The sequence below is a fragment of the Lepisosteus oculatus genome, chromosome 6, assembly GCF_040954835.1.
Source record: "Lepisosteus oculatus isolate fLepOcu1 chromosome 6, fLepOcu1.hap2, whole genome shotgun sequence".
NCBI classification, from domain to species: Eukaryota; Metazoa; Chordata; class Actinopteri; order Semionotiformes; family Lepisosteidae; genus Lepisosteus; species Lepisosteus oculatus.
Genome location: NC_090701.1, coordinates 36,180,020 through 36,206,211, shown reverse-complemented (window position 1 = coordinate 36,206,211; position 26,192 = coordinate 36,180,020). Strand labels below are relative to the sequence as shown.

At 36.3% G+C, this 26,192-nt stretch overlaps 1 protein-coding gene across 2 annotated transcripts in view; it reads left to right on the top strand.

Annotated features, from left to right (window-relative positions):
* rheb (Ras homolog, mTORC1 binding) overlaps positions 1–25,985 on the top strand; it is a 53,540-nt gene extending 27,555 nt beyond the window's left edge. For both annotated transcript variants that reach the window (XM_006634200.3, XM_015354068.2), the window contains exons 3-8: positions 7,929–7,996; positions 8,270–8,352; positions 16,078–16,134; positions 16,232–16,279; positions 19,331–19,412; positions 25,476–25,985. In XM_006634200.3, coding sequence (XP_006634263.1) covers positions 7,929–7,996; positions 8,270–8,352; positions 16,078–16,134; positions 16,232–16,279; positions 19,331–19,412; positions 25,476–25,568 — 431 coding nt within the window. In that variant the 3' untranslated portion in view covers positions 25,569–25,985. The remainder of the gene's footprint in view (positions 1–7,928; positions 7,997–8,269; positions 8,353–16,077; positions 16,135–16,231; positions 16,280–19,330; positions 19,413–25,475) is intronic.
* Positions 25,986–26,192: the final 207 nt, after the last annotated feature.

Here is a 26,192-nt window from a genome sequence, read left to right as displayed (position 1 = left end):
TGGGTCCTCTGTTCTGTAATATAGCCTGTATCTTACTCCACCATCCTTTAATTCGTTAAAATAGTCAGCTGGGTCTGTGTTGTAGTTTGTGATGTGTAGCAGCATACTGTATGTCCCACACAGCACTATAGAACTGTGATTGAGAATTGAAATCCCTTATCACAAATGGTATAAGACTACTGTTAATATCTTTCAAACATTTTTTTGCATTGAAATAAGCATTCACTAAATAATAACACAACTTAAGTGCTTGTGCATTCCTAATACCTATGTTTTAAACAATTATTAGTGACTAAAGATAACATTCACAAGTAAATAACTAGAACACAAGTTAATTGTGGGTCATTGGGAGATGATATTGGGATGGTAAAATGAGTAATTATCTGTATTGCATTACCTACAGTAGCTAATGTTCTTACACTCCACTAAACAGACATGTGAAAATAGACTTGAAGAGTAAAACATTTAAAGAGAACGAGGGCCTCACGCTCTGCTGTGCTACTGATGCATTGTGCATACTGCCTGTGCGGTTTGCAGGATTGACTAGGTGAGCACAGGACAGGAACAGCAGACAACGTCGACATAAATAAAAAAATACAGCACAGATTAGGTTTTATCAAACTGTTTAAATTTAAGCTTGTCAATTTTACCAAAATAATTTCCATTTTAGTCTGTTGTTCCACCTCTCTGTCAGATTTTCAACATGGATTTGTCAGTCTCCACTGCTTCTGTCTCTATCGCACACATTCCTGTCTCCTAGTTGCTAAATTTGCAATATTGGAAGTCATGGGAGGCCAGTTAAATAATGACCACAGATCCTTGTACTGGTAGGGCTCAATACTATTTGTTGAACAGATCCATACTAGAGAATCGATTGCTGATTGAGTATACAGTATAATAGAGCTCCCAAAGCTGTGTCCGAAACATAAGGCTTAAGGAAATTACACATAATACAGTATATAATTGCTTACACTTATATAGCGCTTTTTCTGGACACCAGAACGCTCACCACACATCAGCCATCAGTGGCGAGGAGAGCTGAGTTATTAAGCCAATTCATAGATGGGGATTATTAGGAGGCCATGATTGGTAAGGGCCAATGGAAAATTTGGCCAGGATGCCGGGGTTACACCCCTACTCTTTTCGAAAACCGCCCTGGGATTTTTAATGACCACAGAGACTCAGGACCTCGGTTTTACGTCTCATCCGAAGGACGGTACCTGTTTACAGTATAGTGTCCCCATCACTATACTGGGGCATTAGGACCCACATGAACCACAGGTTGAGCGCCCCCTGCTGGCCCCACTAACACCTCTTCCAGCAGCAACCTTAGTTTTTCCCAGGAGGTCTCCCATCCAGGTACTGACCAGGCTCACACCTGCTTAGCTTCAGTGGGTTGCCAGTTGTGAGTTGCAGGGTGTTATGGCTGCTGGGGTCTTACAACCCATAAAAGTTTCTGATTGCAATTACAAATGCTTGATATAAACATACCAGATTGGCTTCAATGAAAAGTACACCTTTTGTGAGAATAATGAATTGCATTTAATTTATGTGTTACCCTGTATTGCTTCACTCCATCATTCTGAGAGATTTCAAAGTGGTTTTCTACTTTTTGTAAGGAGGTAAGAAACTGAAATCCGCAGATAATTGTATACATGTATGGATATCATTTCTTATACCTCAGCAGCCAGTTAGCTCCTGTACAGTCACGCTCTACTCAGTTCAACAGTTCCTGCCTATAAATAGCTACAGTGTCTCTGTGGGGTACATTGTAAAGTCAGCATTACTAACCTGAACTGACAAGGCTGGCTAACCTATTCAGTGTTCTAGTTATTTCACAGTGTTTAGTTGAACAGGAAGCTGACATTGTAGTCACTGACAGTAGTCTGAAATATTGTGGGTTTGTATTTATTTTTATTGCACGAAACTATCTCATTCGTGGGTTTTGTACTCTTTCCCATATACTTTTTGTTTAGCACATATATTTTACACCTAAACCTAAACCACTTTTGTGAAGCATGCTGATTACGAACTGCTTTACTATGCTTTAATAAGTCTACTTTCAAAACCTCATCTTTAAGGACTTCAATTAAATAATGAGCTGTATTACAGTAATTCAGTTATCCTTTGCAACATTTTTGAAGTGAATTGTAATTTCCTAATTATGACAAGTCTCTCTTTAGTCCATGCTGTTCTTTTCAAGAATCATCACAAGTGCCGATTGCTGTTGCTTTATTTTTAATTCTTGAGGTTATTGGCAAGCATTCTGAATAGAGCTAAAAAATGCCAGTTTTTGGTTGTTTCTGGATTTATTTATATTAGCTTTGTTCACCATGGCCTAATAAGACACAGTCTGTAGCCCATAAACTTGTGTCCAATTAGGCTTATTAGTTCATGGGGAAAACTATGAAATTTGGATGCTTCTAGTCTTCTTAATATCTTGCTTTATAAGCTGAGAATTTTACCAAGTACAGTGATCTGTATTTAAACATCAAATTGCACATTCATTAAATAATACTCACCTCACAATGGCATTTTCCACAGAAGCAGAATAAAAGGATGATTCAAGATGGATTTTCAATCTTTTCAATCTTAATTTTGATTTTTGTTCTACTTATAACCGATTTGTTTCTTGCAGGTGTTCACATCTTAAAAAGCTTCCACCAAAATGGAGCTCAGCGATCTCTTTTTGAAATGGGTCCAGAAGCAAACCTAAAATGATATGAGGTGGTAATAATAAAAAAAACAATTCCTTGTGTTTATGTAGCAATTTTATTTTAAATAATCCCAAACGTAGAAGAATTCCTTCATTTACCTCTGAAGTGTATCACCCAAAAAGGTGATTATGCACCAGTACCCCCTCATGCAACAGACTACTGGTCCGCCAATACCAATTGCAGCTGCAACCTAGATTTCTTTGGAGGTTTTACTTAGCTTCAGAGATCTGACAAGATCATACAACAGAGTGGTAATGGTGCTGTCGGTTTCTACAGTGAGAATATTGGATTAACCCTTGTGTTATATTAGGGACCTTATAGACATGTCCATCATGGATATAGTCATTATCCATGACTATATCATTATCCATGCTGCTCATTGAGGGATTTTGTCTTGAGTCTCCTTCTGGGTTACTTTTAGTGACATTCACCTTGAGCAGGAACTAGTTAAACTATTGCACATTACAAATGCAGAATGTCTGAATAATAAGGCACAACTGAGGCAATGTTAGAGTCTCCAAAACTCTGAATTATTACATGGTTTCTTACATTTAAGGTTCGTTTGCACTGTATAGCGAGTTTAGCATTCAGGAATCGATGGATTTAGGTTTTGCTGTGACTGCAAATGCTGAACAAAAGAGCAAACAATCTTGAGAATGTGAGACAGATATCATTAATATTGATGACTGGATTTGCTTTGTGTGCTGTTTGGGTTTGTTGATTGAATTAAAAATAATCTTTCCCGTCACCCAAGCTTCAGACCCCTTTCTCACATGACTGTTGATCAAAGCCTGCACACTCATGTCAACTGTTTTAACTGGTGCCAGTATCACTAAGCAAATACACTGTGCAGGTCCTTCTGTTTGCACAGCCCAGCTGTAGACTGATAAAGTTCCTGAAAACCTGTAAGATAAAATTGAACAAAAGCTGTATATCTCTAGGCACCTGTTCAATGCAGGCTCTTTTTTTATTCCTTGAGCTCTAATTGGATTCAGTTGAATAATTGGTGAGATATTCAGTTTAAGCTACTGTACTATTTTGCAACCCTTCTGAAGTGATAGAAATTCTGCATCTTGTTTTGATGACCTTAATTAGACATTTTGTTCAAGATGAATGGCCCAACAAATTGGTCCAACAGTCAGTCACCTTTTACCTTTTAGCTATTTTGTACTAGGTGAAGCTGAGCTTTTGCTGTGGGTGCAGTAACCAGTAAGGCTTTATCAGCTCTGAAAGCAGACCTAATTTAGAGGGTAGCACCCTTTCAGAGAGTTCTCTTGTTCTGATGCCTACACTTCCACGACTACAAGTGATATCAGACCTATTGTATTCTATCTATCTTTAGCTGTTGCATTACAGGATTTCTGCATAACACACCACTTTGACAGATCAATAGTAGCTAAGGAGCATCAGGCAGAAACCGAGTTTATAATTCAATATAGTTTTCGTCAATACAGCCTAATACACTACTTTCTTGGTGTTTCTGAGTCTCTTATTTTTGAACAGATTTTAAATAGTCAGCAGTTTAATTCTGAAGTATCTTAATATAAAGCCAAGTTTGCCATTTACTGATTAATCCAATGTCCCAAACAAGAGCTGTGATGCATTTTTAAAAATATATAATGTCTATTAAAAGATCTGCCTTCCTTCAAAATGTCTAGAAAATCTGACTTGAATTTATGCATCAACATACCCAAAGTTTGGTTGATATTATGTGCTTGTATTGCTATAGTGCACTGATCCTTTTATGCTGCTATCACTGCTATAATGTGTTTCTGTACTTCCAACAAGGAATAATATTTTATTATAAGTGCCAAAATGTGTTGGTTGCTTGTGCATGCATCATTCACAAAGATTGTTTTCTTGCTCTCTCAAGAAGTGTTCAATGATTATTCTCCATATGATCGGATGGATTAGACACTGTGCTGTACCCAAGTGCCTAAAGTTAGTGCAGTTGGACTAAGCATGATTATTAAATGTAATGATGTCTGTCGTTAAGCAGGTACAGTAAGTTTGATTTCGTTTAGTCTCTGTAACCTGTATTTTTTGTATCCAGTAATGTAATTGTATTAAGTGTAGTAAGTTGGACTGGTGATGGTGTATACTTAATACTTAATTTCAGATATTAGTGCAAGAAATTATTGTCTTATGTCAAGTACTATCGGTGGCCAATCCAGTCCTCAACATTAGATTAGGAAACCTATTTGAATAAGAAGGCTCTACAGCCGAAACATTGTTTTCTTTCTTCTCTTTTCAGCATGGCATAAACCTACAGTATTACTTGTTCCTTTGCAGCCTATTTAAATAAAGCTATTTTTTGTGTGTTGAAAGTTGTCAGTGCATCACAAACTTCAGACTCAAATTTTCCTGTCACAATCATGACAGAATTTCAACTTCAGTTATAATTGTTCTCCACGATACCATGATAACACTGTCTTGAATAACAGCTGTTACATTTGGTTCTAGGATACCAACCTTCAAAGGTATTATTTTGCATTTGCTTTTAGAGGTATTTAAAATATATAAGCTTTCAAAGCTTATAATAGCCAAATAATAAAAATAAATCATGCTGTGTTTTTTGCATCATAAAAGTACTAAATATTTTTGATGAATCTAACTCATACTACTTTGGAATAACTATAACCTGAATAAATCCCAACACAAATTTATTCCAAAATGCAGATGATATGTTTTAACTGGCATGGAAGCTCTGTATACGAAGCAAGGAAACCTTGAGGTTTCCCAAAGTACTATTTATGTTGCATATACTGAGAAGTCATTAACCTTTAATGACCTTTAATGACCTTAACATCACAACATCAGAAGATGAACTGCTTTGACTGGGATCCCTTTCCAGATGGCATTTACTGTATGTAGCTGCACCCATCACTCTTAGTAATCCAGTAAGTCTGATTTTTAGAGTTGTAATGGAATTTGGCCAATTAAAAAAAAGGTATTAGAGTTATTTCTCCGCTTAACATGGAAAGATGCTTTCCTGGAAAATGAAGAGTAAATAAGGAATAAGTCATTTAAGAACTCGTTTCTCATAGTAATGCACCTAAATAGGGGTGGGGGGGGGGGCATTCTTGATCTACTCCCAACCAGAGGGTTTAACTACCAAATAAAAACAATTCCAAATTGAAAACAATGTGTGGTTGTACTGAAAGTCGTGTTTGAACTATTTACTGCATTTGTGACTGCATCAGTTTCCTATAAATGTGTTAGTGGTGGGTGTTGAAATGTGTGGAAAATGCCTGAGCAATGTGCCCATAGATGCATCTGGACTGTTCAACTATCTGCTCATTTTACTCTCTCTCTGAGCTTTTAAATGCATTTATTTTAAAAGGCTTTTTAAAGTTACTTTGTTTCATATACGTATTCTTTCTATTTCATTTTTTTTCCCATGCAGTAGGTTTGATTGATGGTTTTATTGATTTTGTTTTAGATAATTTGACTAAATAAAATTAAAAATATGGAAGACCTAGCTCCAGGCAATAACAATATACTGTACTTGTAAAGTACAAACTAAGCTAATAAAGACATTTTATAGATTTATTTAGCAAGCATGAGATGACGGGAGATGAATACTGGAATCAAGGAATAGTGGCTGGAAGAACACAGGAGACAAAGATCTCCCAACAGCCTTTGAGTCACCCAAGCAACACTATTCATCTCCTTATGCTACTAGGTGGGCCCAGAGTATATACTATAGTATCAAACTCTCCATCAGCTTTCCTGTAGCTGGCTGCAGCCAACCACAGTGAGAATTAACTCTTCCTAAATTATTAAGTAGTCTATAGTCTTCAGGCATATTAAACTAAAAACACAGGAATGAAGAGCTACTAGATCAAGAACTATCTGTATCAAAAAGACACCAGAGGTATCTGCTTCTATTCATTTTCGGCAGCCTTGTTGTACACGATGAATGAGAGGAAGGCCTAAGGAGATGAATATGAAAGGGAACAGAGGCCCTTCTCAGGGGCTGCTTATGAGGGATTAGATCACTTTTGTTAATTTGATGTGTTTTTAATTTGTAAAATCGAATTGATAGAATTAAATTGCTAACAGCATGGTTGAGACAGTAACATTTCATTTTCACAGACCATTTTTTTTGTCTGTGTCGCTCCATTTATTTCTGTTACAGTTAGTCAGATCCATATGAAAGACATAGACTGCTCAGTATAAGTTACTGTATATTACAGTTTTAGTCATATTTCTTGTTTTTTTTTTTAACAGATGTGCCACAGGCATCAAACTGTACGGGGATTATGCCATTAAAAAAGTCACATGCAATTATGTCATTATGGAAAAGTCCTGAATAGTCAGGACTGATTTTATACCCCTTTCAGGGAGATCACTAATCACCATTTTTACTATGGAGAAAATACAAATGAAACCAATTGTGAGCAATAGCAGTGTATTTAAAGGTTGTCTGTGTTTTTTTAGATTGAGATTACCCTTCGACATTAATGGTTGAAAAGCAGTGGAAAGTTTTGTTCTCTGTATTTCTTTGAAATGATTGGCAGTGACCTTTTTTTGAATATTGAGACATAAGCATAGGCATCAATAAGCTGATTGCAGACTAGTAGACTCAAATATAGACTTTTCAAAAAGAGTTGCATATCTGAGGGTAGGTGATCTTGGTTTTCTGTTGAGAGGGAGGTGAAAGCCATCTGTTAAACTGTACAAGATACAAATCCATCTCTTCTCTTTGTCTAAACTAATGAACCAAGGGTCAAGGGTGCAAAACAGTATATATTTAAGTCGTGGATAAATAATAAAGTAAATGGTAGATAAACCAAGAAATGGGTATTTTATTTCACACTTTAATGTCTCTAGTCTAACATAGTCATCTTGTTTGTACCCTTTCTTATGGTTCTTGTATGATGATACGGTCAGTAAAAATAAAAGTTTTTCATGGTCATACTCTATATTTTAAAGTTTTAAAAAATATTTAGTTTGTTTTAACACCTTCATGGCCTGTCGTAAAACAACAATCTTAAATATTGCAGTTTTAAATTCAGAAATCACAACTCATTGTAACACCATGAGCACTCAAGATAGAGGCATACATTTACAGTGAAGTGTTATTTTGAGAAGAAGATACTTTGCATGAAAAGGCACCACTGAACAATCTAAATAAACAGCATTTTATGATTATCTAGAAAATTCAGTTACAGATCACTTATCTTAACTATTTTCTTTATTCCACAGCATTTACAAAGATGATAACAGTAAATGGTCAGGAGTACCATCTTCAGCTTGTAGACACAGCTGGACAGGTGAGTGGCCTTCATTAGGAGACAACTGCTAAGTGACGTTCTATTTTTATATGTCAACTATTAAAAGTGGTACTTTCTGGAAGTGCTGTGTGTGTGGTAAACTGAGCTGTGGATCAAGTAACCTATCAGTTTTTAATTGTACCCCTGCATATTTTTATTTTCATATTGACTTATAAGCAGTATTCAGATTCAGAGTCATGATCTTTTTTTTTTATTTCATTAGTAGTAGCAAAAAGTTTTACTTCTAATGCCAAACTGTTTTACTTTTTGCAGGATGAGTACTCAATTTTCCCTCAGACATACTCCATAGACATCAATGGATACATTCTGGTGTATTCAGTCACATCCAACAAAAGGTAAGCTCTTTCCCCATTCCCTTGGATGTGTACCCTCTGTGCTGTAGGTTCTCTATACTTATCCATTTAAACTCCCAAGGAACAAAGTGTGCTAAGACTGCAGGATGTCAGCTGTGGCTGGGTGCCATACTGTATACCTGTTGCCCAAGCTAGTTGAAGGTAATGTACTCTGTTTTCAGGGATAAAGTTCAAGGTTTCATTATTAAATCATATAAATTATTTCTAGATTTTTAGGTAATAAAGTTTTTCTAAAATAAATTCTCTTTTAATTAGATAACCACCTGTATTTGTCAGAGGTATTGAGTAATGTTCTGCACACCACATTTACATGACCTTATTCTTGAAAACAGATACTGCTGAGGCTATATAACATATCTATTCCAGACAACTAGAGCTTCGGTGGGCTTCCAAGATTTGTGGTTGCAGACTGTTTGACCTGAGCATGAACTGAGACAGTGGGAAGGAACTGAATATGTTAAATTGCAGAATTATACAAATCTAATTTGAAAGCTTAGTGGTTGTAGTTTACATTTGATATTTTAGTAGATTTATTACATTTTCATTCTTTTGCTGTGAAGTGTTTACCAAAATGTATCCACAGATTTTGAAATAACTTTAAAGCCTTCAAAGCAAACTCTGTTTAAGAGTACCAGTAATTAATTCTGTTTCAGTATGTACTCTAGATTTTAGGCATAATAAAGCACTCAACATGCTGTAATGCATAACATTTTGGCATCCCTTCCAAGACGTATTTGACTTTTGTACAGTAACGTAGACTTCTTACACTGTCTTTGAAGTTGGAAAATTGCTATGTGATATCACTAGTAAAGAAAAGAATTAGAAAGTTTTACTCAAGAGTGATTTCAACTGTATTCATAGCCTTATTAGGTATTTTATGTTCTGTACTTGTTGAAATGTCTGTGCAGAATAACACAGAGAACTTGAAACTCTTACAAAGTCAATATCCCATGTGGATAAACTGATAAACAGGGTAGAAAGTTGTTGCCATGAAAAGTTTAGGATTATATAATTTCTTATTAACCTTTCTTTAAGAACATTGTATGCTCAAGTCCTACTTAGAACTACTCAAAGATCCTGTAAAAGCAGTCATCACTGCAGTTTTTCTCTTCAAGAGAACTGGCAGTGACGTTCACTCTTTGCATACGCAGATGTTGTGAGAATATTGGTTTTCACACTGTACATCATGAAAGTGAAGCACAGCACTTGGATATTCTGTCTCAACATGGATAAAGATGTATTTTTTGTCCTTGTTAATGGAAGTAAGTAATGTTCAAAGGCAAGACAGTCCTCTTGTTGGAGGCGGAATTTGAAGTTTGTTGTTACTCTCTCCTCCAATTTCAGTCTCAGTCAGCAGTAAGTACCTTTGAGTTAAGAAGGGACAGTACAGACCTTTCTGACACAATATTTAAAGATGCTGAAGATTTTGATTCAAGGGCTAAATGTAGACATTTTCCAGTTCAATTTCAGTACAAGTATTTTTATTAATTTTCTTCTAAGATCGTCATAAAAATGATCCAGTTGTAACAGACTCCCTGTATTAGTGGAGCTTTCCTGACTCTCTTGGCTTCTCCCTCCAGAGACTACATGTTCCCACCGCATCAAAACTGCTGACTTTTGAGAATGCAGGATTGAAGATTCATTGAACTTTGTAGTCTTCAGAAGACTAGATTTTCCCCTAGGGAAAGCAGGACAAACTAACCACTGTAGAAATACTTCAGTTATACTGTGGACATGTGTCCATTTAAAAATATCATCCAGTATAATAAAATGTTATTTTATACCAAGAGTTGTTGGTATAAACTTTGATTCTCAGATCAAATATCTGCTAGCAGGCAGATGGCCTCCTTGTGTTTTTGTCTTTGTTCTTACTTTCTGACTAAAATGTTGAATATTTGCAGCATGCTGTATTTTTTCAAAAAGTTAAAAGGAATTTGAGTATGTGGCCAAAATATATGAATTCAATTTTTCTGTATAATTGTACAACAATGTAACCGAAAAGGGCATTATGTTTACAGATAATTCTTGGATGTCTTCATAATGATAAGTTATGGAGAGTTTGGATTAAAATTGGGTTGAGATGCCAAATGTGTTCTCTTTCTTACCTCACTGGTTTGCCAGAGAAGCAGTGTTTGTATGGTCCAATGCATTGCTAGTGCTGCAACAATGAGTTATTGATTTGATTATTTATTGATTTTTGTTGTATACATACAGTACTGTTTGGTATTTTCTGAAAATATAATTCTCTGGGTTGTCAGTCACGTTTTATAAGTGATGAGCATACATTTAAAGTCTTGTATTCAAGTAGTACCAGAACATTCTTTACAAATCCTGAAGTTGAAAGTTTCATGTCTAATGTATCTTTTTGTTACTGTTTGCAATTTACTAGTATACTCATGTTGAACATGTTAAAAGCATTTGACTACTTACTAAAATTAATATTTAGTTTTACTTTTATGAATGTCATTAACAGTTAGTTAGACCTATTTTGATTTCACACGGAAACTTTTCTTTTTGCTACTGATATTAATTTGACTCACTTGTGTGAAATATAAATGAGACAATAAATGAGCCCACTTACTCACTCAATATAAAATCTCCTGAAACAAGAATGCTCCGCATGCCAATTAAAAGGTCTTTACATACCACACTCTCATACACATGCCAAGGAATGACAAGCCTTCCCTTAAACTAAAGGTCTGCACACTCCACATGTTAATGGCACCATCTGTTTAGTGGTGCAGTGAATTGGGAAGAATTAACAGCAGAAATCTTAATTTAAGCAGGCATCTTTTATGTTGTCAGTGAACTGGAAGGCAGTTACTGAAGTCTTGAACAAATGTGTCCAAGACCCTTTCTTTTCCTGTTGAGCAAAAAGCTAAGTTATGGGGTAAAATGGTGTGACCTCTGGTTGTATGTTGTATTGTGTGTGCTGCTGTGAATAGAGAAGGAAAGTCAAATTATCTTTTGGGCTCCACATGGAAATGGCACCTGATTCACTACAGATCATCTCCATTGTAATGCAGAATTCACTTTCTGCGGTAGGGAGTAGGGCACAACAGAGTTAAATGATCATACAAGCATCAGTTATGAATTATTTTATATTTATGCATATTCCTAGGCATGAATCTATTTTGTTACTCAGGCAAAGACTTCCAATTAATTTGGTGCATATGCTCATTGGTGCATTGGTTCATTTTTTTATTAGTATTGGTTCCTTGTCACAACAAAATACTGAATTCATGTCAGGTGATTTCATAAAACTGAACATTCATTTAACATTTAACTTTCAATATTTGGATTTCAAGATTCAAGATTCATGAAAATAAACAAAGGTTTGTGGCTTCAAGATGTAAAGCAACAAAATGTGAAAACTGTGCAAGGGTCTGAATACTTTTTCGAGGTACTGAATGTGTCGAAAAAGACCATTTTTTTGAAGCAGCGGGAAGCATACAGGTTTTTGCAACAGCTCTTTCAGCATGTACCAGTGACCTGAAGGAGCTGTCCGTGGTGCTGTTTCCCTGGTGTACTTTGAGAAACACCATTGAACCTGGGAAGCACAGCTGCAGTTATAGCACTTAAAAGCCATTGTGATTTAGATGAATAGCTCTCTGTCATTGGGAAATTATGGCAGGTGGGCTACAGAATGTGTGGGTTATGGGGGTGGAGGACGTGCTCAGGAAACACAATGAACCAGTATCTGTTTCCTTTACATCAATTGAAACTTTAATTTTAGCTTTGCTTGAAAAGTTCTCTTAAAGCTGTATCTTTAGTCATAGAATTTCTTTCAAATATTTCACATGCAGTGCTAATTGTGTTTACACAAATATGCGATTTTGGTACCTTTTTTTCAAACAATGTTTAAACATTACATGAAAATACAGCATTAAAGAATGAATGAATGACAGAATCGGCTCAACAAAGCCCCCCCCCCCCCCCACTATCTTCAACAAACATATTATTTAGAAGTATTTGAGAGAACACTTAATGCTTAATATTTATAAGCATGCATTAGCATTTGTAATTACGTGGGGTTATACTTACAGACAGGACAAATCACATTTTCTTGTTTTGGAGGAGGTTTACGTATTTTACATATACATTTAAACATTCCCAAATGCTAAAGGCCTGCTCATGGGATCAATCCACCGGGCAACCTTTACATAGAGGTAGAATTTCTAATATGAACTTCAGAAGCTTCACATCCAAACACAGCTTTAGGATATTAATCACTTAAAGAATGTGCTGGAAGCTTTATTAGGTATAAGGAATTGATGAAGGAGCCATCTCTAAAATCACTAATTCATATAATTCTTATTCTCCAGGATAAAGCCGAAAGCAGGATTTTGTCTAAAGAGTGACACTAGGTGTCAGGATTTGCAGAATCTACTTGAAACATGATAAATGACCCAGATCTGATGGAGCTTTTGACCTTTAAAAGAAGCAATAATAGAATCTCACTTCTTTTCAATGAGCACTAGAAGCTATATTGTAATTCTCGGGGAAGATTCACAACGTTAATCCAAACATTAATCTTGATTTAAAACTGATACTAATAATTTACTAATTTCTTGATAAAGCATGTTTATGGCTGTTGGTGCATTTTTTTTTTCCTGTTAATAACTATACCTTTTTAAAAGTGAATGCAGTGTTTTAAGTTGCTTGAGATAACTCCTTTTTAGTAGTGAGAGAGTGACCAATTCCTTACTGGCAACCATGTGTGGTGTCTCCGGGGGAGAGTTTATGTAAACGAAGGTAGTACTTACACCACACTTTTCTTTCCTCAGATCCGTGGCATTTCTTCCAATAACTGTCTTCCTAATACAGTCCGTAATCCGTTCCCTTAGTCCTGATCCGTTCCGAGTTCCAAAAGTCCGTAATAAAGCCAATCCGCGATGTATCCTTAACCAGTGTCCGTAATCCAAAACCATAAACCTTTTCTCCTTGCAGTAGTCCGTTATTCCTTAGTTCGATCCTTAACATGCACCTCTTTCCACTCTTTTCCTCCAAAACGCATTCACCTAACCGGCTTCCGCCCTGTTCACTGCCTCCGGGGCACTTATATTTCGGTTCCTGATGCGTCTCAGCTGTGTCTCATTGTTTCTTAAGGTAGACCCTTTCCATCTACTGGTCAGCTGATTCTTTTTGTCCGCCATCTTGCTAAGGTCCATCTCTAGTATTTTCAGTGTTTCATTTCGGAAATACCTGTTAGAGATGACCCTTCCCCGGGTCCTCTTACATTCCCTCCCCCTGAGATCAGCCCCGACCTCGGGCGATCTAGAAAAAAATAAACAGTGCATTCGGGAGAGGGCGTCTACATTTCCTTGTTTCCTTCCGGGTCTATATACCGTCTGAAATTGAAATCTTTGCAGACTAAGACCCCAACGCGTAATTCAATCGTTTTTATCCATATTTTGTAACATCCATGTTAATTGCGCATGATCTGTGTATAATGTAAATTGTCTTCCCAATAAATAATACTTCAAATAGTCTAGGGCCCATTTGATTGCTAGACATTCTTTCTCTATCGTGGAATAGTGTTTTTCGGACGGATTCAACTTACGGCTGATATACAGAATAGGATGCTCCAGTCCTTCAATTTCTTGCGACAGTATGGCTCCAATCCCAGTGTCTGAAGCATCAGTTTGTACCATGAAAGGCTTACTGAAGTCTGGTACCTGTAAGACGGGTTGAGAAGTGACAGTTGCTTTTAAGTCTCGGAAAGCCCTCTCTTGCAAGTCGGTCCATTTTATTTTCTCTGGACAGCTCATCTTCGTCAGATCGTGTAGAGGGGCGGCCATGGCTGCAAACCCTGGGATGAAACGTCGATAGTAACTGGCCAGTCCCAAAAACGTTCGAATTTGCTTCTTGGCATCCTGGCAGGGACCTTATGAGGTGGTAGAAAGGGTGGTGTTGGATCATTTCGTGAGGAGTCTGCCTGTTCACCTGAAAAGGAAAGTAAGTGAAGGGGATCCCCAGACACTGATCAGGCCGTGGACTTGGTGGACAGACACCATGCCACAGAGGCCCTGATTAGGGAGGAAAAGGGGGATTTTCAGAAAGAGGAGAGAAGAAGCCCCAAGAGTCTGGAAACCGGAATGAAGTATCGGCCAATGAAGTATAGTGATTACCCGGAACTTATACAATTTAAAAAACCCCTTCGGGGGAGGTCTGACTCGAGGCCCCGGCCATGGAAAGAAACCCGGCGATGTTTTAATTGTCAGGAAGAAGGGCATTTGGCCAGCTATTGCCCCGGCTTGTCCAAACCCATGCAAGTAGACCCCAGAGGTGAAACCCAATGCAACTACCTAACAGCACGGGTCCCGACCCGCGAGGATCCCCATCTTACGAAAATTGAGATAGGGGGAGAACCCATCGAGGCCTTGTTGGACTCTGGCAGTGCTGTGACCCTGGTGACCCCTACAATACTTCCGGGAGAACTAGAGATTCCGAGAATAGAGGAAATACCTGTTAGAGATGACCCTTCCCCGGGTCCTCTTACAGATGTTACAACTAGATAGTGGTGCAAAGCAAAAACTGCAACCTTAAATAACAGAAGTTTTAATGGTGGCAATGGGTTTGGTAGAGTCCACTGCATCTTACTCATGAGGGGTTTTCTTATGACATGGCAGTCATCTGCAGTGCTAGTGTCCTGGCCAAATTCCCCCACTGACTTTTATCAGTTATGGCCTCCTAATAACCCCCATCAATCAATTGGCTTCATTTCTGTCTTCTTCTCCCCACTGTTAGCTGATGTGTGGTGAGTTTACTGGCGCATCATCCGGGTGCGAGCTACACATTGATGGTGGTGGTGGAGGAGAGTCCCCATTACATGTAAAGCACTTTTAGTGCAGTCTCCAGAAAAGCACTATATAAGTGTAAGGAAAATATTATTATTATCTCTTTGAGGTGGTACTTCAGCTGTGCTGCCTTTGCTCTGATATATAGACTGAAAAGAGATTCTTGGTCTGATCTTGAAAGGCACATTTTGTCTGTATTTAAACTTCCACATTTCAAGGCAGGGAACCTAAAGCAAGCAATACAAACTAAATAACGCACGGTGGTATGCAGGAGCTGTTAGGGTTCAGAACTCATAATCAGACGGCTGTTGTCTACTTTAAAACCCTTGAGCAAGGTACTTCACTCAGAATGTTTCATTCAGTAAAGTATCCAGCTGTAAAAAATGGGACAGAATTAATCAATTAAATGATTAATAACGATGGATAAACAGTTATAAAAGCATAAACACTTGGAAGGTTTCAGGTATGAGAGGCAGAAGTGTAAAGGGCAAAAAGATAGAAATATTTTCTTATGATTATAATAGTTCTGAACTGTTAGAACCAAGGAAATACCTGCAGGATGGTTTGGATCTCACAGTGCCTTAAGCTTTATTACTTCATTTTAATATGTGATTCTTGTTTTTAATTCTATTTTTTGTAGAGAATACATATACATCCACTCAGATAATTAATTAATTGATATATTATGCAATAGGTTAGTAAAGCAATTACATAAAGGTTGCACAATATCCATCATTGAGAATGAATGAAAAGGTAACTCCTATGTGACTACTTTAATGATAAAGTAATGACAACGAATTTGTCATTCATGCAATGTTTGACCTAAATTATTTTCTGTTTTTAAGAGTGTGCATTGGCTGTCAGTACCAGTTTAATTAACATTTTCTTTCTTTTTTTTATTTTACAGTTTTGAAGTAGTAAAAGTTATCCATGAAAAGTTATTGGATATGGTGGGAAAGGTTCAGTAAGTATTGCTTTTTCACTCTCATTTCCTTCTAGATTAGGGTGTTTACATCTATTTTAAAGTCGTTTTTAATTTTTTACCTGTTTTTTTTCCACAGAGTGCCCATCATGCTGGTGGGAAATAAAAAAGATCTTCACATGGAGCGGTATGTACTGTGTGTTCTAATGGTAGCTGCATTACTGATAAGAGTGCGTTTTCTGCAACAGAAAGCACTATGTTGTCAGTATGTTTCTTAAAGGATCTAAACAATGTTCTGTACAAAGACAGAATTAGCAGATGCAGAAAGGCTCTCTACTCTTCTACTTTGCCTTAACCAATGAAGATGCGTTATGTCGCTGAGAAAAGGGGATTATGCACTGGTAATTCTCATCTCATTAAGGACAGACAGACAAAATATTGTTTTCTGTTTGCTAATGTTACACTGACTGCATCTTCTTCCACAATTCATTACAAACTGACTACTTTGAAGAAATGCTGTATCTTTCAATGTGGAAAAATCGCTTATACGTTTAGCCTATATCCCTGTCTTATTGAGTTAAGCCAACAAATGTCCTAGGCATTTTCAAATGTGACAATTGAATAAATATGTTTAAAAAATACATTTCAAGATATTACAGCATCTTTTATAACATACAGAATTATTGCTGAAATAAGGTATGTAAGAAATTCCCCTGTTGCTCCTTGTTTTGTATAATTTGAGAAGGACAGCTTAGAGCTTCTGACCCATGCTGCTGTTACTTGACATTTTGCTGTAAAATTTCTCTTATTTTGTTTTTAGTCTCAGGTTTTGTTTTTAAAGAGATTTTTAGATTCTAGTCCAGAATTTCCTTGTAAATCTGTATCTCACTATTCATTATTCTGGACATTGCTGAAAAAACACAAAACACATACTGGCAGGACTGTCAAACTACAGTGACATGAGAGCCAAAAGCCTTTGTTAAATGGAAAGACTAACACTGTTATTTCACAAAAAGTGGAAGCCACTAGAAGCAATTATGAGGTTAAAGGGAGCAATAATGAGCTAAGCACTTATTGCCCATCAACTAAATCAGAATAGAAAAATATTTGCATAAATCACAATAGTGTTTGGTTCCTACAGATGAGTAATTGCTTCACTTTTTACTATTTATAAAGTAAGCAAAAACAAAATGAGGAAGGCTGAATGTGAACTCCCCTGCAGCCTTGGTTTTGTTTTATTTAAAATATTTATAGCTTTGAGAAGAATTCCCTGAACCCCTTACATGAAGAGAAACAATTTTATTTTACTATTTTGTATACTGGGAAACTAAGTATGTACAGTCTCCCACACGTTTGAAAGTATTTTGGCTGCCTTGGGAAAGAAATTGTCTGGTCTACATTGAAGTCTAAAGTCTGTGGGACTAGACTGCCATTCCGGGGGGATAGTGACACTGAGCTGAAATTCTGGCTCCATCTTTCAATATGTGGAATCTCCCTGAGGCTTAAACACTTTTGCAAACATTGCGTCACATTCAGAAATGGGTCACTTAGCTCACTTTCAGTCTTGCATTTATGCAAAGTAAATAGATGTGGATTTTCACATATGCATTGGATGAAGTATTAAAAGTATAATATTCATTGTACGAAGACTTCAGAAAATTGTAGCATTCGATGTGTGAATCGTATATGTGATATTTAAATCAAAGCTGTTTTTATTACACTGCATTATTTAGTAGTCATACTGAGTGTCTAAACCTCTACTGTTGTACTGTAACTGCATTAAATGTGCATGGGCACATTATCACCCAAAGCTGTAGATGATTATTCACTTTCCATTACCTTTTCTTTTTATAAATTCTCCCAATAACTATGAATAAATATGTTGATGCCTAGGGCACGATACTGTTGCATATTCGCATATTCTGTGATTTCTTTTTATTTTTTAATATTTTATGTACCGGTGTGCAATGTCATGTATGAGTGTTTTTTAAAGTCAAATATATATTGTGAAGTGTAGAAGATGTCAAAGATTTAATTAGCAAAATAACAATGACTATATATTAGCGGAAAATGCATATCAAAATAAACTTGGCAGACAAATAATTGTAATGGAGGCAGAAAAGAACCACACTCCCACAGCTTATTGATTGAGTTTAGAATGAGTAGCTCATAGCAGTAACTCTTTGATTCTGCAATTGCTTACCTCCAGCAAAATGGAGGCACAAAATGCCCGTTTCAGCAAGACCAGTTGGATGTCTTTGAACATTTTGAGCCACAAGGGAAAAGGGAATTTTGCTTAACATGCAGTGACATGATCCACTGAGATGCAGACTATTGATTCAGTTTTTATTTATCACAGGATCACATTGTGTAATGATGGCATCTCCATGTCACTTGTCTTCCTAGCTAGAGGCAGAATAAAGGTTCAGAATGTTCAGAAGTTGAATTAGCATGTGTACTACATTTTGAAAAGGATGTTTATGCACTATTTGGTTGAATTCCTTTGAACTTTTAAAATGAAATAAGTGACACAGTAGTTGTGTAAATCTGGCAATACACTTTTGAAATGCAACCCTAGATCCAAAATGAACTGTAGAAGCGATGAAAAAAAGTTACATGCAATTAGCATGCTAACCCAAAGTAATACTAATTAAAGACTTGGAATATATATGATTCTTATGCTAAAAAGACAAATTTCTCATTTTCACTAGAATAGAAAACAATTAGTTAACTGAAAAGTTTCATTGAATATTTCAATGTAACCTAATATATTGCATTCAATATTTCTCTACGAAAATAAGTGTTTATATGAGATTTAAAAATAATCCCTGTTAAATTATTTATAATAGCAGAAAACTCCATTAATGTATTACACATGTGATGGTGACATACTGTAACTTGATTAACCTCTAAATGATTTTGAAAGCAACACAAGACTTCAGTTGATTTATTGTTCAAACTTGCAGAAACCATTCACACTGTTTCACACTTCCTACAGGCACTCCAATGTTGTTAATCAGGGGAAATAATAAATGTAAGGACAGCAGCCAGTTCACTACTGTTCCTCTTCAAGTGCATAGCATAATGACCACAAAGAAGATACAAGGAAGGGGGACTGTCTGCTATAAAAATGTTAATAGAGCATTTTTTCTCAAAAAGGTTTGCACTCTGTTATATGAGGAACAAAGATTATTTAGAAATTGTTCTCTAAAGTTCACTATCTCTGTTATTTCTGTAGGGTAATCAGTTGTGAAGAAGGGAAAGCTTTAGCAGAGTCGTGGAATGCAGCCTTTATGGAATCATCTGCTAAAGAAAACCAGGTATTTAATGACCTGCAATTATTCTTTTTCTTTTTTCTGTAACCTTGTCTGTTAAAGGAGCATGGCCAAGACTTTCATTTAGCCTTTTCTCCTGTCTTGAAGATAATTTATTATCACTTCCCTGTCAACTAAAAATTCACCTGGGATTAAACAGTTGACAGGTTCTCAAGAGCCCTACTTTGGTATCAAAAAATCAAAAATGTATACCACATGCTTTCTTTTTCCCTTGGATGTTGAGTAAACAAAGGCAGAACTAAGACATTCTAGTTTAATTAGAATATAAAATTCTTGTTTTGCTTATTTCATTGTTAATTTTACTGAAAAACAGTCCCGAAATACCCTTTGTTAGTCTAAGGTATTTTAAATGGAAACAGATTTGTTAAACATGGTACTCTACAATAGAGTGCACCATTTGGCTGCAGATCTTAACAACAGTGTTTTTATATGTCCCTTTATAGAATACAATTGACCAGTTTTAGCTAGAATTTAAACCAATAATAGATAAATGGACGGTTATGGTGTGACATTTTAGCATAATCAAAGGTCATGCATCTGGTTGAATTATACCTGTCGTGGAATTTGATATGATTAACCACATTTCCTATTCACAGAAGGTCTATCAAACCATCAGTAGCCCTTCTATTGACATCACCTCTGTTCCCAATGGGTCAACATAAGATAAGATCACTTTATTAGCCATATACAATTTTTTGCATTAGGAATTTGTCTTTTTCGCATACCCCAACTTTCGCAACCCCAAATTTTGGGGTCAGAGTGCAGGGTCTGCGCCATTTATACGGTGCTTCTGGAGCAGTTGGGGTTAAGGGCCTTGCTCAGGGGCCCAACGGAGTAGGATTCCTCTGCCAGCCGTGAGATTTGAACCGGCAACCTTCCAGCCACTGATGCAGATCCTTAGCCACAGTGCCACTGCTCCGCCCCGCAACATGACAGCTACTCAAGTAGCTGTGGTACTAACTGTGTTTAACACAGTTAAAGAGGCATAGAAGAGGCCAGGCCATTTGTTTTCTCAAGATCTAACAGATTGGGCACTAGATGTAAAGCCAACCTTGCTCCTCATGGAATATCATGGGCACATATTGAAAATGAAGACATACTTAAGAAAAGAGGAGCCTGGAAACCCGAATTTCATGTGGGACAAGCAAAGACCTTTTGTGAATCCTGTTGTCACTAACAATTTAAAGAAAAATGGTGTGCAATGAAGGAAGATAGGCGTTCCACATCATCCCATCCCGTGTCTTGTGTAATTTTGTGAATCTTTTTACTGAATGCCAAATCTTAACTGTGCAATGAATGCTCCAAAACATAATCAAAAGTGTACAACAAAAGTCTTTTAAATTGAAAAGATTCATATCCACTGTAATATTTATGTGTACTTGTAGACATTCTAAGCTTTACTGTGTATATGTAGCATTTGTTTCTGTTCTACAAGGTTTGTAGGTGCTTTTGATAGTTGTGGTTATTTATCTTATCTTGCTTCAGAATCAGGTGAAGTGATTTCTTTTACTAGTATCTGGTGCAATAACTACCTGTGAGAAACAGAGAAACAGAAGCCTGCCAAGACCTCGGAACAACATAGGAACAGAATATTTTTATGACAGGAGGCTACTTGAGTTATCTAGATAATTTAGTTTTTAGTTAGTAATTGATACTGTGATCTTACCAACCCATTTCCCAAAAGGAGAGCTCACTTTGAGACAAGAATGTACATAAGAAATGCTGTAGGTATAAATAAAATGGAAGATGTTTTATTGATGGTTTTTAGAAATACACTTCTGTGCGAGTAAGAAGTTATGAATTTGTCCAAGTATTTTCTACTATGTAACATTCCTGCCATGTTTATTAACAGTTTGAGATCCAATAAATTATTAACATGATTTTCAGTTTAAGAAAAAGAAGATATTTTGGATTATAGCTGTAGTTACAGACAAATCAGTACTAGAACCTGAGATGAAGTTTGAACAACTGAATTTCTTGCATGCAAGGAACAATAAGACCAAAGTATTGTTCGAAATATAGGTACAAAACTTCCAGTTCATATAGCAAATTTCAGCTGCTTCTGACGCAAATTGTTACCATAGTAATGGGGGGCCACCTATGTTTGGACATTCCCAAGACCTTGAACACTTTTAATGGTTGGTTTTATCTTTCCTTAGTTAGGGGGTCTTTATCTTGCACTTGGAATTTCATATCAATTAACTCCCACCCCTGCCATAACTCAAAGGTGCCTAAGCATGGAATGTCTTGTGTCGCAAGAAGTCTTTGTGCAGAAAGAAATCAGTTAACCCCCTTTTCACATCTTATATCTTTCTTCATAGCCAAAACTTAAGCTTGAGCGCTATCTGTCATAACATTTTTTTTGTTTTCCACTGGAGAAAAAAAATCAATATTAGTTCGGAGCTTCTAAAACATCGCCCTTTGTGACTTCTAATTCTTTTCACCCGTGTGTAGTCATTTTCTTTCCATTTAATCTTTACAGATCATGTGCATTTCGAAATTGTTAGTAAAGGTCTTTGCTAAAATAAAATGTTAACTTTTAAGTTAACATGGATAACACTTTTTGATCAGATCTTTTTTATTTCTTTATTGAGTTTTCATAATTCACTCTACTGTTTCAAGCCCATGTACCAGAACAGGTGATGAAAATAACGTGCACGGATCCACCACCGGCACTGTTAAGCCATCTGCTTCCTTTCCCACTCTAAGCACGCAGCGTAAAGAGCCAAGCAGAGGCAGGGGATGGAGGGCTTGAAGCACCTCTTAATGACACTGCCGACTCAAGCTGAGCTAGCTTTGAGCTCAATCCGGCAGCTCTTGGCCAACTCTGAGCCTTCTGTATGGGAATCTTATGCAGCGATAGTTGTGGAGCATAGTCCAGATTCACAAGATCCAAGTCTGAGCGAGCCAGACTTTGTGGAAAGACAGGTCTTTTCCTGGTGAGCCACTCTGAAGTCCTGGAACTTTAACAAAAGGAATTTTGATATATGTTATAGATACCTTAAAAAATACTGTATACATTGAAAATAAGTAATGAACTTCCATACCTCTTTGAAGTGAATGGACTTTTGCCTGTTTCATGAAAACAGGATTACAGGTGTTCTACAGTACATACAAGGCTGCTGTAATGGTGTGGACTATTGTAAGAATTTCTGGAATTTGTTTTTTACAGTGGGATGGAGTAGATGAGATTGTAATAGATTTTATTCCTTTCCTTACTTTTAGATCCCTTCTTCTTTTTTAGCTATGCAGTCTTATTTAAGCTTTATAGACATTTTTATGAACAGATTATAAAAGCTTTAATGATTATTTCAGCAGTCATAGCTAAGGCTGTATTGTAAATGTCACAGTGTAAGGATTTTTATACTATCCTGCTGGAGATAAATTTGACCTTTCCTGTGATACATGGATCTAAAATCAAACTGCTTAATGCTGTTAAATTAGTCTGAACGTCAAAGTTGGGTTTTATGCTTTATCTAGCACCTCTATTAAGACTGCATGTTAACTTGTATTAAATAACCTTTTAAGTTAAATATCTATCTGTAGGAAAAAGAGTAAATTAAATTTGAATACCTTTAGAATTAAATTATACTGTCAGTTGTTCATCACTCCTCATTGAGATAAGTTTTGAAACATCAGGACTTTTCATTATAACAGCTTCTTAGAGCTATTAATGCTTTAACACTTCTGACATATACAGATTTGATTGAGCAACCAGTAATGTTCACATTATCCTATATTACATTTTCTTTTGCAAAGTTTATTAACATTTCAGTATTGCTTTTGCTAGAATGTCATTACTGGTGAAACACATCGCATTGACTATGTCAGTGCATATATAAATGTTTGTTTAATCACTAGTCAAATGTTTTGGAACCCCCCAGTCAAAAGACTCTCACAGCGTCAGGCAAAGTGTGGTTGGCTTGAGAGGCATGGAAATGATTTCCATCACATTTCCATGCCAGAGCAGTCCCCATAAATAAATCCAATTAAAAACTTGTTGAATCAGGAGAGAAGGCATTTCAGTCCTCCACTATAACCCTCACCCACTTTGACTTCAGATGATCTTGCCAGAAGAAAGAGAACAATACATTTCAGGTCATGTTCAAACTATTCTTGATATCCTTTAGGCACAGCACTTTATTTAGTGATGGTTCATCATATCCTTGGCCCAGTATTGTATACTGTATACACTTGTATACTGTAGTTATACAGTATAACTCCATAATATGCAGTCATGTTCTTTTTCATATGATTATCCTTCAGCAAAGCAATTTTAAAAATAATAACCTTAAATCGGTTTCAAATACTTTGGTAAGGAATAAAATTACATGTTGATGTCATTCTGCATTCCTGTATTCTGCATTTTGCCTCGTCTCCTATTCCATGTTCAAGCTGTAGTTTAATTAAGGCCTTGCTTGAAGTGCAGTAGGCAGAGTGTTAAAACAGAGAATCCAGCTGGCCCTGTGCCTGATACAAAGGTAATTATATCCACTGTCATTAGAGGACACCATGCACCTCAGTCTACCAGGAGCCATGGTGTAGCTTCTAATTAAAGGTCACAGAGTTTATTTCCAACTCTTGTGAAGATGCAAGGCTCATAACACTGATGCAGTTTAAAATAGATAGCTGTCTCCCAAGCAAAATGTCACAACAGGTGTGTGCAGGAATTTGTAACATTTAATCTACGACCCTGTGTCCTGTCACAGTAAGGTGAGACCACCCTGATTCTGTCACAATGTTATCTGGCTTTGTGGATATGACAAGGAGATTGTTCTAAACATTGATCAATGGAATAATTCAATTTGAATCAAGACACAAAAGTACATATTCTTGTAGTTATGTGTTTTTAATCATATAAACATGATGTTACTCAGTGAGCTAGGAATCCCTTAACTGAGCAATAATGATTTAATTTAATATATTTGAGGTATTGTTTCTTACACAAAAAATACTGTGTGTTCCATACTCTCAAATGTTTAGCAACCATAGGATTTTTTGGAAACAGAGTATTCTTTTTCCTATATGAAACAAAGTTTTCTTACTACTCAATTCTTCTATTATCATACTCAATTTGGTTATGGCTTCCAAGTGTTACAATTGTAATTTTCCATTTGTCCATTAGGGGGCACATTATTTCTATCTGAGAGAAATCCAGCAGATAGCAGTAATTACGTGAAAAATACATTACACATTTTTAGGCACACCTGAAGAAGGCTCCACGGCCGAAACATTGTGTTTTCTTTCTTCTCTTTTCAGCATGGAATAAACCTTTTACTTGTTCATTTTTAGGTATACCTACAATTAAACCATTTTCATATTTAAACAGTATTTTTAAGTAAATCTGCAGAGAATGGTCCTGAGTAAATAACAGATGAATAACAATAAATTGTGTGTTTCCCGTAATCAGTCAGAGAGCAGCTGCTGACATACAGTAATATGCCAGTAAAATCCTTCTATGTTCAAAGTATTCTCCATTGTTTACATGTCTGTAAAGTCTACTGATACCTCAGCATATACCTTGCAAACTTTCCTACCTGTAAAATACATTCCTCTGTATGCATCAGTGAGATGACGGCAAATTAGCGTCACAGATGAGGAGAAAATTAATCAGTTATAAGCAAAGCGTTTCTTTTTTCCACTTGTAAATCAAGTAAAGGCATGTTTAAAAATTCAGTGATATGAATTGAAAAAAATATATAAATGAGACATGCTTTGTATTTTGTTATGTTTACAGGTGTCTTATTATAGACTATTATTATTATTGAAATAATAATAATTAATAATTTCTGAAAGATAACATATCGTTCTATGTACCTTATTACTGTGGGCCTCACTGCTGCTTTTGTTCTTTCTCAGCTTTAGGTTTATATAATGAGACATAAAATCTGTTGGGGGGGAAGCAAAGTTTGTTTTATCTTTTTAAAGTTTTAAAAAAATCTTAAAGTACCCTCACAGATGGGGGTCATGAGCTGTTATCCATTGGCAGTGCTTTGATAGAGCAAGACTGTGATTTTGTATATTTCTCTTTCCTTTGGTGTGTGTCAGACTGCAGTAGAGGTTTTCAAGAGGATAATTCTGGAGGCAGAGAAGATCGATGGAGGGGCTCCACAGGGGAGGACTTCCTGCTCACTCATGTAGAACCTGAACCGACGCACTGGACACTGGGATATCCCTCTACTTGAAGAGGCTAACTGCCTGTTTTCCTCCAGATAAACTAGGCTTATTTTTCATTTTTTCTCCCTTTTTTCTAAAACAGGAAAGAGAAACAGTCCTGAGATTCTCTTTCTAAAATTCTGTTCCTCTACGCACTGGGTACTCCCCACTTCACTCTAGCCCCATCTCTGTGCAAGAGCTTCACTTCTGATTTCTGATTTTAAGCCTTTTTTTCTACTTTCCTTTTTTCTTTCTTTTTCCAATTTGTATATTGTATTTCCTAAAGATTATTATGGCAAATAAATTTGCCAGCATTAATTTCTTGTGTAGTTGAAATGTTTAAAATCTTTTTGATTGTAATCATTAAAGCAGCATATTGGTACACTATTATTTAAGTCACTAGCCCTGGGTGTGTGTGTCATTTATCCTTTTATCCCCAGTTTCTCATTCTTGCTTGTCATTTACATTTCACTTGTGAACTGGAATGAGGCTGACAACTTTATTTCCATTTGATGATCACCATGATTGTTGTTGATTAAAAAGCATTTAGAATGGAGAACTGTCAGATGTTCAGATTCACAGACTCTTTTATGTTATTTAAAGTTTTTG